The sequence below is a fragment of the Streptopelia decaocto genome (genome assembly GCF_964273445.1).
Source record: "Streptopelia decaocto genome assembly, chromosome: 13".
Taxonomy (NCBI): Eukaryota; Metazoa; Chordata; class Aves; order Columbiformes; family Columbidae; genus Streptopelia; species Streptopelia decaocto.
In genome coordinates this window covers 15,856,254-15,875,342 of record NC_138668.1, presented here as the reverse complement: position 1 = coordinate 15,875,342, position 19,089 = coordinate 15,856,254, and the positions used below count along the sequence as shown (strand labels likewise).

General features: G+C 45.9%; 1 protein-coding gene across 2 annotated transcripts; it reads left to right on the top strand.

Annotated features, from left to right (window-relative positions):
* Positions 1-1,662: 1,662 nt before the first annotated feature.
* Positions 1,663-18,367, top strand: GPRC5B (G protein-coupled receptor class C group 5 member B). 2 transcript variants are annotated; one of them, XM_082065016.1, is made up of 4 exons: positions 1,663-1,846; positions 7,682-8,692; positions 13,452-13,564; positions 14,926-18,367. In XM_082065016.1, exons 2-4 carry the CDS (start codon positions 7,687-7,689, stop codon positions 14,968-14,970), a joined length of 1,164 nt encoding a protein of 387 aa, XP_081921142.1. In that variant the 5' UTR covers positions 1,663-1,846; positions 7,682-7,686; the 3' UTR covers positions 14,971-18,367. The 2 variants fall into 2 exon arrangements, with proteins under 2 accessions (XP_081921142.1, XP_081921141.1); XM_082065015.1 differs by having other exon boundaries at positions 7,678-8,692.
* Positions 18,368-19,089: the final 722 nt, after the last annotated feature.

The window sequence follows — 19,089 nt, the reverse complement described above, 5'->3', positions numbered from 1 at the left end:
TGTAAAATTATCCTGGTTTACTTTGAATAGCACATAGATATTGACTGATGCAAAAGTAGGGTATTATTGCTCACACGTGACTCAAATAAAGCCAATGCCTAAAACCCACAATCAGCAAGGCAGAGAAATTGAGAGAGAAAAGAGCAGAAATGCAAAATTGTTCCCCTGCTTCAGCTGTTCCGCCACTCCAGCCTAAATACAGGCAATTACAGCCCAACCACACCATCCGATTTACTCCGTGTCAGCCATGCCGAGAAGTTCAAACAAGCCCCCCCGGCATAATAAATGACACCTAACTAAACCCACGCGTTAGGATGAGTCTGTTTGAAGGTTACAGTTCTTCTGTGCTGAAGAGCAGAGGTTTGCCTTTGGGAGGCTCTGGACATGGAAACGTAGCCAGAAGGGCAGTGCTGTCTCACTCAGGGAGGACACGCGTCAGTCGCTCCCTGCTGATAACACCATGTTAGATGTAGCTGCCCAGTTTCTCATTAGTGGTTTAAGTGAAAGCATAAAACCATGGAAGATCGTGGCAGCACAGCTGCCAGTCACAGAGGCATCACACAAATGTACTGGTTGAAAAGGCAAACAAGATTCTGCCGTTCGTGAACATCATACGCTGAAGCTGACTGACTTTCCTGCCACAATTAACTCCTCCTGGAGCCTGCAGGAACCCCCGTCCTGTGCATAAGTTACAAGTGCCTCAGAGTTGAACTGTGGAGAAGCTGGAAAGCAGGAGACTGGCTGCAGGCTGGGAGGCGGGAGGCAGATAGGAATGGTTCCCAGCATCACCTTTGCCGGGCCTCATGCGCCCACAGGGCCTGCTCCTGAATTTTGCTGCATAAGCAGACCACAAAATGTCACTTGCACAATAATGAGCCACTTAGCCTTTTTCTCTTCCAAATGTTTAGCTGCTTTCTAATGTAGCAGCAGGCTGGATGCAGGCACTCAGCGTAGACTTGGTGAACATATCCAGCCCATTGCAAAATCCCTAACTGCCACAGGGCAGCAGATTTCCCAGCTCTGAACTGCCAAGATCGGTCATTGGGGTGCATGCACAGCTAACGTGCCTGGAAGGCGCTTTCCTAATGCACACTGTCCGCGCTTCTCTCCCACTCATTTGGGCAGCACAGGAGGCATAGAGCTGTGACCATACGTGTGTCCGACTGTGCAAGTTTACGCTTATAGAGGTGTATACGTGCCACGCGGCACATGCAGCTCTGTATGTGTGTGTCCGTACACCCTTGCCGTGTGGACGCCCTTCCCCCGGGGTGCAGAGCAGCCCTGCGCTTCCACGACCCCCTGGTGCCGAGGGTGCGCCGCCCCCGGGGATACACCCGACCACACTGAGCGGTCCCGAGCCGCGCCGAGCCGTGCCGAGCGGCGCCAGGCTGTGCCGTGCCGTGCTGTGCCGAGTCGTGCCGTGCCGTGCCGAGCCGAGCCGAGCCGCGCCGAGCCGAGCCGTGCCGTGCCGTGCCGTGCCGTGCTGAGCCGCGCCAGGCTGTGCCGCGCCGGGCTGTGCCGCGCTGCCCCAGGCTGTGCCGTGCCGCCCCAGGCTGTGCCGCGCCCGGCTGTGCCGAGCCGAGCGGGGCGGGGCGGGGCGGTGGGAGGGCGCTGACCGCCGGGCCGGAGCGCGGCGCGGCGGTGATCGCAGAGCGCGGCGGGCAGCGCACCGCACCGCACCGCACCGCACCGCAGCGGGGCCGGGCGCTCCATGATCCGCCGCGGGGGGGCTCGGCGCTGCGCTCGCTCCCCGTCGCGGGGCCGCCGCGCCGCCGGGGCCGGGATGTGACTTGCGGCGGGTGGAGGACAGAGCTGCCCCGCCACCCTCGGCAGCAGCGGCCAGCGGGTGAGTGAATGAGCGGGGGGGGGGGATGTCGACCCCCGGTCCCGGCTCCGCGGGGCTGCCCCCGGGAGGGCACAATGGAGCCGATCGCCCGGATCTGCTCCGTGCGCTGCCCGCAGAATTAGCCCGTGGCCCGTAGCAGCCACCAGGCTCGCTGTAGGACTCCGGGAGGGGGATTAGACGGGATATAGGGCAGGACGGGGGGGCTGGAGCAGGGGGCTGCGCACCGCGGGGGACGAGGGGAGGAAGAGCGGCGAGGAGGGCAGAGGAGTTGAGAGGCAGGACGGGAAAGGAAAGCGGGGCCAGGCGGAGGAGGGAGAGACTGGAAAAAACACGAAGAGAGAAATGAGCAAAGGGACAAAAGAGGCTGGAGCGGGATAGACACGGTAGGGGAGGCGGGGGTTGGAGGCGGATTAAGGGGAGGCCGGAGGGGAGGCAGCGGCAAGGAGGGGGCTGCTGCGCTCCGCACCCGCGCTCCTCCGGGGGTAGTTGCAGCAAAGCCCGGCACCTTGGTGCTGGTGTCCAGCTCGCTCCGCGGCGGGAGCTCAAGGGCAGCGGCGATGGGCTCCGGGCCGAGGGGAAGAGCCCGTTGTTGGCCCCCGGCTGCCGGTGGGAGGTGGGAGCCCCAGGCCGGGGTGCGCAGCTCCGGGGCGGTGCAGCCCGCAGCAGCTGCGCAGCGCCGGCAGTTTTCTGTCTAGTTAATAAAAAGCCCTGTCTCTGTATTACATCTCCCCAAAGCCAAACAGCGATAGGATTTAGCAGTTATGTGAACCCTTTGTTTACTCCTGACCTAAGGTTTATCCCAAGGCTAACAAGATTTTCTACGTGCTGAACCTAAACACCCAAGTTGGTTGTCATCGCTATAGCGCCGAGTATCTATTTGTCAGTGATACGTGTGCCGCTTACCAGCAGCGAATATCAATGTTGAGGTGTTTTCTTGCTGCATCAGTAGAAATCAGGTGAAGAAAACCTATCTGTCATGACGCTGTGATGAACAGAAACAGTCTGAGAATTAGCAAAGGAAAGATATTGATTGCTATCATTGATTGCTCTCAGTAGTATAATGAACATCAGGCATTATAGTCAGAATCTGACCGAAGGGAATTGTAAGCACCTAAAAATTAGAAAGGTCATTTCATGTTATATTTAGCATTGCAAAGCATTTCTGAATGAAAACTACTTTTTCTGCAGGTCCTTTTTGGAGTGGGGTCTTGCATTCTGTAACTGCGAGGCTGTACATAGCATGATGTGTATTACACTAATGCAGGGGATGTATAAGTCACTGCTGTATTTTTGCATACAAAGCACAATCGCACTATTAATTATTATTCTGGAAATACATCTCTTCACTAGTCTGATCTCGGCTTGGCTGTTGCTGCTCTGTTATCAGTCCTGAAGCTCATTCTTCAGATCTGATCAAAAGGAGCTGGCAGAGATCCCATGTTGTGATTAATTCCTCACTCACTAACATCTCTCCGCAACACTTCATGGTGGGGGCGGGTTTCTTTTGGAAATTGTACAGTGAATCAGTCTTTTGCATACATGTGGGAGAGCAGGTTACTATTTGTGCTACTATTGCTTTTATTTACAAAATTGTTTCTCTTCTCTGCGAGTGGATGCATCTTCCTGTATCAGTTGATTAACATTAGGTTGCTAAAAAGGGGAACAGATAATACATCCACCCATGAATAGCCTAACCTTAAATTGTTGTGTGGTTTCAGTTTTATCCTTTACATATAATGTCTAGCAGCATACAGCAGTAGCTTTTTGACCAGGTAAGAGATACTTGCAATCTTTGGTTGGCAGACTTGAGCTATTGCAAGCCTCGTTGATTTTTAACTGTGACAACTTTTTGATGAGAACTGTGAAATCTGTTTCTGCTCAGTTGTTCGTGATTGTACCTCGTACCCAGTGGTGCAGCTTTGTGTCTGCCATTGCCGTGGTGATTCTACACCAGATAACATAGGGGACTTCACTCTGTGGGGTTATTGCTGTTGTCACTGAGAGCAAATTGAGGACTAAAAATTGAGGACTGGGTTTGCAAGCCGTCCTTCTAATTGTTTCCTGCTTTTGCCTGAAATGTCTAAGGCTTATTGATTCATTTTAAGTGTTCGTGATTGCTCTGCGTTAGGGTACGTTGGCTTAACTATTTGCAATGAAATATAATTTTGGAGGGGGATCTGGGAACAAAATAAAAGTTAAATAAATCTCAAGTTGATTTTGTTCTGTATGAACAGTTCCATTCAGCCATGCGGGGCTGTATCAGAGCTGCTCACTATATCCGTGCTGGAATGTTTCTGTGACATTTCTATTTTCCTATTGCTGTAGCTCTTGGGTAATAGTAGAAGTGAAGTGCCAGTCAAACGGTGTTATTGTTACTACTGTGAGGTTGCATAACTTTGCTCAGAGCTAATCTAGACACAGAGAGGTAACAATACTATTCCTCTACAGCTACTTATTTAGGGGATAATGTGCAGATAGAACATTTTACTACAGAATCTCGAGAGACACAGGACTCTGCCATTCTACCACAGCACAGGCTTTTAGTTAAAACCCCCATATTGATACACTTTTCCAGAGCAATTTTTCTGACAAAAAGACTTTGTACTTTCTCTTAAATTTATCGAACCTGCGGTTTCAGCTAAAGCTGTGGGGTTCCCTGGCCAAACCGGGGTGTTGTGAAGCATCGTCCCTGTCCGTGCAGCTGTCTGAGCTCAGGAAGGGTTTGCGCTGGTACTGTCATGGGGGTTGACCATTCATGTTGCCAGTTTTTACCTAGTCGGGCAGAAACACATAGTAAGCAGGTTATGTTGATAACAGCAGTGAGGAGGAGATTCGTTCTTTGGGGATTTCCAGCTTGCAAGCTTCAGCCAGTCTTCCTGACCTTTGGTGGAAATACAATTCACACCACGAATACCTGTCGGCAGCCCTGGACATTCCTTGGTCAATACTGTAGCTAGCAGGGAGCTTTCTAAGAGAACCACTCTTTATTTCCATCACCTGTCCCAAAAGTCATTCCACAAATGGAAGTAACTTGGGAAAATGCCTCTTAGTTGAACATCTCAGCATTTCTGAATATATGTTTTGTCTGAATTCTCAATAGAGTTTGCCACAGCTCAATTCCCTATTCCAAAAGGAGCTACTTCATGGAGGGGGAAATACTCAAAATTAATTGACCCTCCCTTACCGTGTCCCCCCCAGACACTTCCAAATAGGAAGAGGAAATAAATGATGGGCTGACAACATGACTGCTTACCCATGCAGCACCATCGCCATGGAAACAGACTGGCCTAGAATAGCTCAATCACATGAGGGTTACATGACATGAATAAAGTAACCAGAAAACTGGAAGAATATCTTAGACCTGGAGAGACTTGCAGTGAATTCATCAACCACCCGAGAGAGTAGCGCCTAAACAAAGCTGCTACTGAAGGCAGTTTAGTACAGGCATATCATAATTTTTAAGTGCTAGGATAGTGGAAAATTAACATGATCCTCACTTGAGGGCTGTTGAGTGTTTCCAGTTTGGGAGGAGACATGTAGGATGAATTTTGAGTGATTTTCCACATGGCCTTTTGAAGTTGGTACCAGTGGTTTGCAGCGTTGCCGTGGTAGATCCCAGTGGATTTCCTCCCTTGGCATCAGCAGGCACTGACCATTTCACACTTCTTAGGACATTTTCCATATTCTAAACAGTAAATGTGGAAGCTGGAAGTTGAAGTAGGAACTGCCTGTGCATAGAAAGAATGGCAAAATTACCATCAGAATGTTTCGTTCTAGTCAATTAGGTACTCATGAGGCAAGGAGATTTATTGAGCGTAACCATATTCAATACAAAAAAGAGTATGTTTCGCTGATGATTAGTTTTCTATCTGTAAAGTCAGTGTTTTTAATGTGAGCATTGTGACAGAGGCATTGAGAAACCTGTTGTACAAATCAGATATAAACGAGTAAATATGTTACCAATTCACCAGAAAGAAAATTACAGCTAGGTAGGAAAATAGAATCATTAGTCATGAGCTGCAGGTCATGGCATCGTTAGAACATTGTAGCCCTTTCAACAGCGCAAGGATACTGTAATTTCTGGGGCAGGCAAAGATCATCGATTTCCCTTTTCCTGTTTGTCCTGTCCCTGATCGCATTATTTGTCACACCTTCCGCTTCTGAGATGAAGGTCTGTTTTAAGCTGGTTTTGTCTCTTGTATGAAAGAAGACCATAAAGTCATTACACATTTATATTAGCACGTTTGCTGTCTTGGTGCCTCTGATAGGAAACAGCATCATTTCCATCGTCTGTCTCCTGGCAGAGGCCAAAAATGGGGACGAGTCATTGCTCAGTGAAAGGGTAGAAAGACGTTAGTTTGAGGATTGAGATCCTCAAGATTGAGCTTCGATTATTACACGGCTTGTAAACCCCATAGTTCTCAGCTGTAACAGATTCTGTGCTGCTTCAGACTGTCTAGCTAAATAGTTTTTGTATTGGTCACAACTGATAACAGTCAATGCAACAACAGGGCACCCTTGCTCTAAACCTTTTTCAACTCTCATTAAACTTCTTGATGTTTTCACTAAATGCATTTCTCGTAATATCCTTAGCTGGGTAATCATTTAGGGCTGTTTGTCAAACTTACAGAAGAGTTACCCATAGTTTCTCTGCTTCTCACTTTATACCTTCAACACGTCACATGAGCTCTGTGACTGACATTATTGCCTCTTTATATGGTGCTTTTCTTCCGGACAGTCACACCACACGAATGGGAGCCTTACTCTGGACATTTCGTGCCACTGAAGGTTAACAGCATCAGGTTTCATGTCCGGTACGCGTGGTGTTTGCTGCCCTCACAGGCGGCTCTCGCTGCGTCCGACTCCTCGTTTGAAGGAAACAATTTCAACAACCTCCCTTGCCCTGCTTTACGTAATACAAGCGAATGCCATAAAGTCTGTCTTTTTAAAGCACCTAACCTGCGTTCTTTGCAAAACTTAGGTTGGGATTCTTCCCAGCTTTTGGTCCTGATGGTCCAGTGGGATGTGTTGTGCTCCTGGAGAGTTTACCGGGTTCTGGGTTTTGTTGTTTGTCTCCTTTGAATGGCTTTAGACTTGCGAAGAAACACAATGGGTCATTCATTTCTGATTAGTTGATTGATGACACTGTGTGTTTGCACCGTTGTCACAGAATATGGGATTTCTCTAGCCAACTGTTCGCATTTGTAAATGATATCTAATACCCAGACTTTGGAAGGGGGTGAATACTATAACTGTCTATTGACTGTGAACATGAAAACAAGATATTCCTTTATTTTTTAAAAAGCACAATGTTTATTTTCCTGGGACTGCTCTATCTAAAAAAAAAAAAAAAAGTGGTTTTGACTCTGCCTTTATTCTAGTAAAAGGAGCAAGGCTGTGGAATAATCTAATTCTGATATGCTTGCATCAGGCCCACTGCAATTTACACATACTTTAAGCACCTGAATTTGAATGATAAAGTACTGTAGATAATCTATTATTTTGCAACAGGATACGTAATTTCTTCTGGTTTTGTTTTAGGGTACTTGCACGGGCAGTGTTTGGAACCATTGTTTTCAATGAGTGTTCCTGCTCCGGCGGGGGGATTGGACTGGACGAGCTTTCCAGGTCCCTTCCATCCCTGACATTCTGGGGTTCTGTGTGACACAGAAATGAGCCAGTTTGCATTGCAAGTCCAACGGGCGAGAACAGCTTTTGGGGAGGGCAGCGGGTGGGCTGCAAACCCAGGGGCTGTGGGCTGGTGGAACAAGCCGCTGTGAAACACTCCAAAGGGAGCTGGAGCTAAACAAACCAATGTTTTGTTGTCTCAGACAGAAAAAATGAAAACCTACCCAGCCATCGTTTTCTTCCTCCTCCTGGTGATCAGCTACGGCTCTTCCGAGAACTCGAGCACGTCGCGGGGCTGCGGGCTGGACCTGCTCCCGCAGTATGTGCCCCTGTGCGACCTGGACGCCGTCTGGGGCATCGTGGTGGAGGCGGTGGCCGGGGCGGGCGTGCTGACCACGCTGCTGCTCATGCTGATCCTGCTGGTGAGGCTGCCCTTCATCAAGGAGAAGGAGAAGAAGAGTCCCCTGGGAACGCACTTCTTGTTCCTCCTGGGGACGCTGGGACTGTTTGGGCTGACGTTCGCGTTCATCATTCAAGAAGATGAAGCGGTGTGCTCGACCCGGAGGTTTCTGTGGGGAGTTATCTTTGCTTTGTGCTTCTCGTGCTTGCTGGCTCAAGCCTGGAGACTCCGCAGACTCGTTCGACATGGGAAGAGTCCCTCGGGCTGGCATCTGGCTGGGGTGGCAATCTGCCTGATGCTCGTTCAGGTCATTATTGCCACCGAGTGGTTAATCCTGACAGTCGTCAGAGATAACAAGTTGGCTTGCAGCTACGAACCGATGGATTTTGCGATGGCTTTGATTTACGTTATGTTCCTGATGGTATTTACAATGGGATTTTCTCTTTTCACTCTCTGTGGAAAGTTTAAGAAATGGAAGAAAAATGGAGTATGCCTTATTATAACACTTCTTTTCTCCATCCTGATCTGGGTAGCCTGGATGACTATGTACCTCTTTGGTAACGCTGCACTAAAGCGAAGAGACAAATGGAGGGATCCCACTCTGGCTATTGCACTGGTGTCCAGTGGCTGGGTGTTTGTTATTTTTCACGCCATCCCGGAGGTGCACTGCACCATCCTTCCATCACCGCAGGAAAACGCTCCCAATTATTTCGACACTTCACAGCCACGGATGCGTGAAACTGCTTTCGAGGAGGATATACAGCTTCCTCGCAGTTACATGGAAAATAAAGGCTTTTCAATGGATGAACATAATGCAGGTAAGAATTCATATAGAGGACTATATTTTTCTGTAGTAGCCAAGAAAACCGTCTGTATGAGACGTTTGTCAGGTGTTCAAAACAAGGGTCATTGCAAATGACCTTCTGGTAGTGTTCCCTTTGACAGTTTTCATTAAGATATCACCTAATTGGGGGAAAAAAGGTGAACAAAATGCAATGCAGAAAAATACTTGTGTTTGGTTAAAAAGGTTCTTCTGCATGTTGGTTTTTTCACAAACAATTTCAAATGCGAAGCCAACACTGAAAGCCAAAAAATTCACTGTGGAAAAAAAAAAAAAAGCCTTTATTTTAAAAATAGTTTAAATGACATTTTTGTCATTGTCAGTTAACAATATTTAATAAGAAATATTTTAAAAAATCAAAAAAAACCCCACAAGTGCTCTTTGTTACAAAACTCAGCCTCTTGAGCCACAAAATAATTATTGACTATATTTCCATTAAAATGGGGTTTAGTGCCACTTTTTGACAGTAAATAATGCAAAGTGGTGTCTGGACAAGTTCAAGGACGGTCTTTGTCCTGAAGGTTTAACGTCTGAAGCGAGTGTGCACGCAGGGTCAGGGACGGGCCCTTTCCATGTGGCAGCTGCTGGGTGATGCGGATCTACCTGCGATGACACGTTGTTACGGTTTTCAATGAGAATGTTCTCGAGTGATTCAAGAACGGACCAGCAACAACTGGTTGCTTGAGGGCTCTAAACCAGTGCTGAGTGTTTAACCTGTGTTACGGTGCCCAGGATGCTTCTGTGGGGAACCCTGGCCTGCAGGTTTCTGCAGCGTGGGCTGGGCAGGATTGCGGTGCTGGTCATGCTGCTTTTTACTCACTGGAGCTGAGGACTTTGGTGTCCCCAGCAGTGGTGGCACCTGGCTGTGGCACTGCCCCGGGAGAAGCCCCCCAGGAGAAGTTGGGGAACGAGCTGTTGGAGAGCAGTGTAGGGGAAAGGGACCTGGGGGTCCTGGGGACAGCAGGGTGACCATGAGCCAGCACTGGGCCCTTGTGGCCAGGAAGCCAATGGGACCTGGGGTGGGTTAGAAGGGGGTGGTCAGTAGGTCAGAGAGGTTCTCCTGCCCCTCTGCTCTGCCCTGGGGAGACCACACCTGGAATATTGTGTCCAGTTGTGGCCCCTCAGTTCCAGCAGGACAGGGAACTGCTGGAGAGAGTCCAGCGCAGCCACCAAGATGCTGCAGGGAGTGGAGCATCTCCCGTGTGAGGAAAGGCTGAGGGAGCTGGGGCTCTGGAGCTGGACAAGAGGAGACTGAGGGGGGACTCATTCCTGGGGGTCAATATGGAAAGGGGGAGTGTCAGGAGGATGGAGCCAGGCTCTTCTGGGTGACAACCAGTGACAGGACAAGGGGCAATGGGTGCAAACTGGAACACAGGAGGTTCCACTGGAATATGAGAAGAAACTTGTTCCCGGTGAGGGTGTCAGAGCCTGGCCCAGGCTGCCCAGGGAGGTTGTGGAGTCTCCTTCTGTGCAGACATTGCAACCCGCCTGGACACCTTCCTGTGTAACCTCATCTGGGTGTTCCTGCTCCATGGGGGGATTGCACTGGATGAGCTTTCCAGGTCCCTTCCAACCCCTGACACTCTGGGGTTCTGTGAAGCCTTGGGACGTGTTATCCAGGCACTTCATGTTCCTGATGTCTCTGGTTTCCCTGGGTTTGGTGTTTGCTCTGGCCATGGAGCAGACAAGGAGGGAACCAGCACTCCTGCTTGGCACTGGTTGGCTCGGGAAGGCGTTTTTCCTCTGTTTTAGCAGGAACTGGAAAGGTCTCCTTCTGGTATGGAAGCTTTGAGCAGAAAGGAGTTAATTCTGTGGGTGTACTACCAAGGGTAGTGTAAAACAAACATAAAAATCACATGGATAAAAGAAAGGTTGTTTATTACTAATATTCCACCGTGTCCTCCATCCCCATTAAATTAATTCCATAGTAAGGTAACTGCAGTGGCTTCAGTGGAGCTTGTTTCTGACAAAGGCAGATCCAAGAACAAAATTGGATCTTTCACTGTGTATTATCGCCATTCCCACATATATTTTAAGAAAGAACTGGAAGCTCCTTTTTGTTCTAATCATTCCGTAATTAAGTTTTTAGTGAAGTGGGTAGACATAGCTATACAATCATTTTAGTGTGTATTATAGCACAATTTATGTTCTGTTTTAATCTCTGAGTCTTATGCAGTACAACACAAAATAGATTTTCTTATCTGATGCCCTTATTAGTATTTCTCTTTATAAATGCATGCCATTATTATGAATTATTTTTTCCTATGGCATGTGGGAGAAGGACACATACATTTTTAATAAATTAAAACTGATTAATTACTCCTTTGCAGCTGTTCTTAAGTACACACGTATGACAGCAGGGTTTGGATTCAAAACTTGCTAGTATGGTAGAGACTTAGCGTAAATACAGGTAATAATATTCATGTTGCATATTGTGGCTCCTGAAGCATTAATTGAAGTCAGATCAGTGCACTGATGGCTGTCAGTGGCCGGGCACCTGGAAGCCATTAGCAATTGGCTCTCCGCAGGTATGTAGAGAATGTTCTCTTCTTCTATTCACTTAATTAACCTCAAGCCAAGAATTCATCACTAAGGGTCTAGAAATTAAACAAAGGGTGCTTTCTCAACGTATACTTAAGAATGATGTTTAAGAATGTAAGGGCTGCTAGTTGTAACATTTTGGAAGACATGATAACCAGAAAACACCTCTTAGATCCTCGACTGTAATATTGGTTTTAGTAAGTAGTCAGCCTACAATAGAAAACATTTTCCATTAATTCTTGTTATTTCTATTAATAGTTGTATAAAGTAATTTAGTAATTTTGCTCTTTTGTTTTTCTTTTTTTTAAAGATTCTAATCAGCATTTTAAGAATCTGAACAACCTTTAAATTATAGGTTCAAACAAGCGTATGTTCTCCTAGTTTCTTTCTTAGCAAAATGTAGCTCCAAGTTACACAGAACAACAAGAGCTGTTCAATTCCAGCAATTATCATTAAGCATTAATAAAGCAAACTGTTTTCAAGTCTGTTATTGAAACATCATTTAAACAACACTCTAAGCTGGGATTTTAATATTCATATGAGAGATAAGTTGAAATATCTACTTAGAAGTTATTGTCACACCTGTTTCTGGTAAAGACGTTAGTAAAGCATAGCCTTACAGAGAGATTTCTTTTCTTTACGTGTACCAGCAAATACCAGTGCAATCCTTTGTGTTTAACACACAATAAGAAGCCAAACTACAAAGAAAGAATGCTATTGACCCTCAGATGCTTAAATATAATATGCAAAATACATCATTCTAGTTTAGACATTTTCATCTTTTGCTCGCCGGGTCTTCCTCAAAAACACCTAATTTAAAATACAGAGCAAGTGAGGGTCTGTGTGTATCTGAGGACAATGGGTGAGCATTTGTGGGGCTGGATTTCTAATTTCTGTACTAAATCAGCACCGTTATTCATGTCCGTGCGCGGCTCCGGGAGAGGAGCAGCAGCATCCATTTCAGCCTCATTCCACACAGCACAACGATTTTAAATCCTGGCTTCGTCCGACTCTGTGCTCAGGTTCTTATAAACTTCAGCTCATTCACGATTCCGGCCAGAGCACAGAATTGTAATTTGGACTCAATGGAAGAGGAATTGCTGCCGCAGGTGCCCGGACTGGCTGTGTGTGTGTTTCCCGGCTCAGGGATGAGCGGCGCCCGCTGGAAGCGGCGCGGGGATAAACGGGCTCTGTTCCGCGGCCACGGCGGAGATCAGTGGGGCCATTATTTACCCAGAAAGTGAAGAGAGAGTTTGTGCCAATCCCCGCACTGGTTTAGAGAGAAACAAGTATATCCCTAACTATATGTATCTCATGTTCAGAATATACACCTTGAATCCAAACTTGCGCTAAAACTAACGGAGAGACCGATGCATTTCTGGTATAAACACTTAGAAGGGCAATCAGTATCTCTTTTGCTTGAGTCATTTGCTATGTTTAAGCCATCCAAAAGCAATATTTACTTCATGTTTCTAGTTTCTCAGAGTAAATATAATCTGAAACATCTGGAAAATCCTTATCCACTGGTCATGCTGAAGTCATGCTCGGGGGGTGTGAGCATGCTTGCTGGCTCCAGCGATGGGTTGGATCTTTGTGCTCTGAGCTTGATAGGGAGCAAAATGTAATATCATTTTACTTAACCCCTTGATAGGAAGCAAAATGTAATATCATTTTACGTAACCCCTTGATAGGGAGCAAAATATAATATCATTTTACTTAACCCCTTGATAGGAAGCAAAATGTAATATCATTTTACTTAACCCCTTGATAGGGAGCAAAATGTAATATCATTTTACTTAACCCCTTGATAACGAGCAAAATGTAATATCATTTTACTTAACCCCACAGTACCCAGACCATTACAGTAAGCACTTTCCAAAACACATTGCACAAGATCCATTGAAGGCTCGCTGATTGAAGACATTGAGCTCCTATTGAAATGAGACTAAGCAAACCTCAAAGATTTGGTCCCATTCCACAGGAAACAGTTAATTTGATGTAAAACTGATTCTTCCGAGATCCCTCCCCAGCTGTGTAAGAACAGCCGCCCAAAAGCAACGGGAAAAGCGGGATGGCAGCAGGGACGTTAGAGCGGGTGGTCTCAGCGGCTGAGTGGGAAGGGAGCTGCTTGGGTGCCCTGGGGGGGTGCGGAGGTTACTGGCGTTGCTGAGGACCGTGTCTGTTTCCGAACGCAGCGCTCCGGACGGCGGGATTCCGGAACGGCAGTTTGGGAAGCCGCCCCAGCGCTCCTTTCCGAAGCAACGTCTATCAGCCCACTGAGATGGCAGTTGTGCTGAATGGTGGGACTGTAAGTATCAAACTGTGATCGTTTGACGTGCAAACAAAGTCTGTGTTGATATATAAGCACCGCTAATTGAAAAACCTGCCTTTAGCTTATTCACAACAGGGGAAAAAGCTATAAATGAAAACTTGGGCAGCAAGTATGCATGTAATGCTTCCCTTCCCTGTAGAAAAGATGTGATTACAAAGCATTTTGCGTTTCTTTTCTTGGCTGTTGACATTTTGCAGCGTAGCTTCAGTGAACCGAGTTCTTTGGTGAGACGACATATTCAATGGCCCTTTCAAATTAAATTTGTGTTAAGGTATTTAACATAACTGAAGCGACGCAATTTCTAACCCGATTTTTTTCCAAGTTGTGAGTTGCACAAATATGTACAGGCCCATACATAACTTTAAATAAGAATCATCATTGCAGGTAGTGGTCGTCTCTCACATATCTTCCATTTTCTTTTGAAATGTATGTAATTCTTTGTAAGTAACAAATGTGTATGTCTCTGGGAAAGGCATTCTTAGAAGAGGGATATAGGATATTTTAATGTTAATAGCATTGATTTTTCTCTCTTAGACAATAGTTTCGCATGCCGTTCTTTGATAGAGCCGTTTTCTCCACAGCCTGGTTGTTACAAGAATGGCTTGGTGATCTGCTGCCAAACAGGCTTTCTAAGTGTTTCTCACATGCTGTGCATTTTGCACTTGAAGACATTTCATATAGCAGGCGTACTGCTGGAAAAGAGTTTTCATCCCCATATTTCTCATGCATATACATGCTGCTTAAAACATGAGCCAGAGTTGGGTTTCCTTTGTTTTGAATCATGAGCTGATTCCATAACTCAACCTCTACATTTAAAACCCAGTAACGTGAGCTGATTACAGGGCTCATTCTGGTTTTAAATCTACAACATTTTGGTTGATTTCAGTGAACAAGAGGGACTGAATACAAGGATTCTGCTGCCTGGGTTAGACAGTGGGAAATCAATAACTTGAATGAAATGAAAAGGCTTGTGCTTTGCTGTCCATAATGAATAACATCCTCTGAGGTTGCGATTTATGCCTGTGTTTGCTGATACCAGAATATGCAGCTCAGGGAACAGGCAGTTTAAGGATGAGATGCTAGAGAGTTTGTTTGGCTTGGTTTTGAGGTGGACGCAAAGCTTAATGCAGAACATCAGGTAGTAAAATGGGAGATAGATGTGTCATCGTGCTTTTTACGGAGAGGTCAATGTACTGTGTGGGTGAAAGATGAGTTTCTCTGTATGACTTTGCTCTGGAATTACTGTCTGGAAAGCTGTCGTGTATGTGTAGCGTGATAACACTGATTTCCGAACAGACTAGATCTCTCAGTTACGGGTTTATTGTCCTTATTTCCAGATACCAACCGCTCCGCCAAGTTACACCGGACGACACCTCTGGTGAGAGGCTGTAGGGAAGCAGAATCCTTGTTGCAGCTGTTGTTCCCTGGCAGTGTGTCTGTGAGGGAGGAATCGGGACAGTACCAGAACAAAGCAACAAAACATCCAGGAGCTTTCGAAATCCTACAGAGGATTTTGTCTCAATGTGAACACCACCGAACTGATAATTGCAAAACCAAAATTGTACAACCGAAGCTGAATCGAATTTAAAATAGAAGTAGGCACACCTTAAATTGGAAGGGGGGAATGTTGTATTCTGAAATGTCAGATATTCCCTTGTCTGTAACTAAGTGTGCAAGGTGAGGCTGTTTATGTTGGTTGCCAGTTGCTTGCAAAATACCCTCCTCTCACCTAAACCTACTTCACGTTGCCACGAGAAATTGCCACTATGGTGTGAAACCATGCGGGATTTCCTTCCATTCTGCTCCTTTTCCCTTCATTTCAAACATCACGCAAAGTACCTTGTTTGCTTCATTATTGAGCCATACTGTACAGCCATGTGTGGCCAAGCACTGTCACTCTGTGGCAACTAAAATCCCATTACACTGTAGGCTGATGCTCTCCTCTTGCAAAAGCTGGTGCAGGAGATGCAGTTCTGGAGGGATGAAAGGTCTCCGCGTGCTTCACGCGCGTTGTGGCGCTCCCTGGGACAGAGGGACAAGCGCAGGCCCAGCGCAGAGGCCGCTGTCCCGGGTCTCCGGCCTCCCCGGGGCGAGCAAAGAGCCGCTCGCATCCGCAGCGAAGCTTTGCAGGGACGTTCTCTGCACAGCCGGAGCTGGCGAGAGCCGGGACTGGGGTTTGCTGGTTGCGATGGGGGCGAAGGTGGGTGGGATGGTGCTGACCACCCCAGGAGAGGCACAGCAGACAGGTGGGCACGTCGCAGTCCCAGCCCTGGTCCCACCGCGGTCCCCTGGCCTGGTGCGGGTGCGTGTCGGTGCGGGTGCGTGTCGGTGCGGGCGTGCGTGTCGGTGCGGGCGTGCGTGTCGGTGCGGGTGCGTGTTGGTGCGGGCGTGCGTTGGAGTGCCGGGCCGGGAGAATCTCCGTGCTGGAGCTGGTTTGTTGTTGGGTTTGGCTTTTCTTTCAGGTGGTTTCTTGCCTATTCCTGCCCCTCCTCTCCTTTGTTTTGAGCTGATACAAAGCTTTTTATCTTTGTTTTCTCCAGGTTATTTAAAAGGTTCCCATTGCCCATTGTTTGTGCCATGGTTTTTCGTTATGTTTAAGCAATCATTCCTTTATTTAACATTTAATACATATCGGACATTGAAAACATCATTGTATCCTCACTGTTTGGCCAGTGTTAATCATAGCTTTCTTCTATACTAAGAGCTAATAGTTTTTACTTGTGGCCATAGGAGACGTATAACAATTAAACTTTACATATGCTGTAATAAAAATATATATTTTCAGACTAAAAAAAATATAGCATACAAATAACTGAATAGCTTAGTAGCTTCACAGAAAGAAGTTACTTGCTGTATAATGCAAAAGAAAGACAAGCTTTTTATTTTTCAAGAGTCTTCCTGATTTTTCACGTACCTCCATTTCTACTGAATTAGGAACCTCGTCCTGCGGACTTTGCTCCCACTGACACCCGTAGGTCTACAGACAGGTACAGGCTGCAAGAGCAGTCCTGAAGTGTTGCACAGAGGTATATATGTGTATATATATATAAATATATATATATATATATGGAAAAAATATATACGGCCATTCTTGCCATGATCATCTTATGGGGTTTTCTTTGAAAGCCCTTCTGTTCCCGAGGCGAGGTTTGGGTGTCATGCATGAGCAAAGGAGCGTCCCGCTGCCCTCCTCTCTCGAGGCAAAGGGAGCACGTGCTCATTTCCGGGTTGCTGATTTGATGCTGTAGGTAAGCGGGTAGGGTAGGGATGGATATTGCATGCTATCCAGCCATTTAGAAATACATTTTGCTCGCTCGAAGCAAAGCTTTGATCAAATAAGGTAGTATTTAAGATAATGATAGTTACCCAGAAGGTGCATCATTTGGAACAATACAAACCTATTACCATCCCTTTGCCTGCAGAATTTTGCTTTTAAAAAAAGAATTAAAACAAACCCAAACCTCCAAAACTGCATTGTAAAAACATATAAGATGACCATGGCATAAATGGCAGGACGGCTTTCTCTTAAAAAGTTTATCATGCTACAACCAAGATTTATGAATTCTGATACACATTCTACAGACCTTGGACAAAATCTGTACAAGATATAGTTAAGAAACATTATTTTATTCTTCTAGATGTGACTGAATTGATAAATAGAGTTCCCAATCCTGATGAAGTTGTTTGGAATTTGTATATGCAAAGCTATAGGTAGATCCTACAAACTGGTCTCATTGGGTTGTTCCAAAATTTAAACCATCAGCAGGATTGGGTTTAGTTTGTGGTGGTGAAGGTGTTGGCAATAGATTAGGAGGGTCTTTATTTTCCAGCTTGATACAATTAGTAATAAGCAACTTTTTTTTTGGTAAGTCACTAATCTGTGATGTAAAATGCCCCAAATAAGACTGGAATTGAAGAAAGGCACCCTTATGTTAACTTATATTTTTGTTGCAGTAAACAAATTGTTTACTTTTGCCTTTTATAAAGTTACCTAGAACGCAGAGCATCTGTGAACAGCATAAGCAAGCACAAGCTTTTCACAGTTCAGTTCATTCTAATTAGCTTTTATACTATAAAAGCTACTATGTTGTCCCTTGACAGTTATGTGCTCATGGTGTTCCCACACCAAAAAATGAAATCATAAAGCATCTGAAAAAAACTCCTACCAAGCCAAGATTTATAATAACTGCCTTTTGATGAATGGCTGGAATAAAGGTCAAAGCCATACTTCACAGGTCCTGTCCTGCTCGCGGGTGAGTTGAAGGTGTTTGGCACTTGCCAGGAAATATGTAGCATCTTCAGGAGAACACTCAATACATACAGCTGTTCCTATACACAAGGTACATGAAATACTATAGAACTAGACATTTCTGGTTTTTTGGTTGGCTTCGTTCGAGCTTGATGCCTTGGGTCTAACCAAAGGCCATGCAAAAGGGAGCACTGTAGCTTTTATAATAAAAGGATTGGATTATGCTACCAACTGACAGGATTACAAAGCAGGTGCTTTTTATTAATTGATGAGCACTAAAGCTCATTTTTCACAGATAATATATATTTATTAAATGTATTAATGCGTGTTTTATAACATACCCTTTTTTCCCCGCTGATTGTTGCATACTGGTATCGTATTAAGTACATCTTTAAAGGATTTTCAAGACAATCAATGTGTACCACGATGACTGTACATAAGTATACAAAACTACAAAGGTTGTAAAGCATGGGCAAATGTTTTATTTTCAAAATGCTGTTCTTAACAAGAATAAAGGCTTTACTATTTACTTACAATGTCTGTGTTAACTTGGTGTTGAAATCCACCTGCCGTGGGGAGATGGTGGGTGCAATTCTGCAATAGAAGCGACGTTAAGCGAAGGGAAATGAGCTCCTAGGGGCTGGGGCCACATTCCCACCTGCTCTGGCACCTCTCACACCCACCTTGCGCCAGTAAAGGAGCTGAGCAGCCCAATTCTTCACGCTGTGAGCGATACTGTTTATTCCCGTTGGCTCAGCAGTCGCCTGTGCTTGTGAAAAGGAGGGGACAGGCGACATGGCTGGGCTTGAAGAATGCAGCTCGGGAGGCTTCTCTTCAAATGGTTTGATTTTCCTGATCTGGTCCAATAATTAGCATCACCAACCAGGTTAAAAAGAGGGGTGGGCACTGGTCTAACTGCAAAGGTTGTGTAAGTGATGGGAGAAATCCACACTGAACCCCAGCGGGAGCTGGAGGGTATCTGTGTTTTGTCACGCTTTCATTCCAAACAACCAGACCTTTGTTTGGCTTGTATGGAATTAGTAGTAGAACTGCAACTATCTTCTCTAATTGTAAAATTATAAAGGCCTAAATAGGACTATGCTTGACAAGGCTGAGTTACAAAAATCATGAGGGCTCCTTAGCGGGGGGCCCAATCTGATTTTTATTCTGCTTGCACCTTATGTAAGTAAGCACACATACACAAGTTCGCTGAAAATGCCGTCACTGTGCTCTTTATTTTACACTTTCTCAG

Coding starts and splice junctions, on each gene's coding strand:
- GPRC5B (XM_082065016.1), top strand. CDS start 7,687: ATGAAAACCTACCCAGCCATCGTTTTCTTCCTCCTCCTGGTGATCAGC. Junction 8,693..13,451: donor AATGGATGAACATAATGCAG/GTAAGAATTCAT, acceptor TTCCGAACGCAG/CGCTCCGGACGGCGGGATTC. Junction 13,565..14,925: donor TTGTGCTGAATGGTGGGACT/GTAAGTATCAAA, acceptor CCTTATTTCCAG/ATACCAACCGCTCCGCCAAG.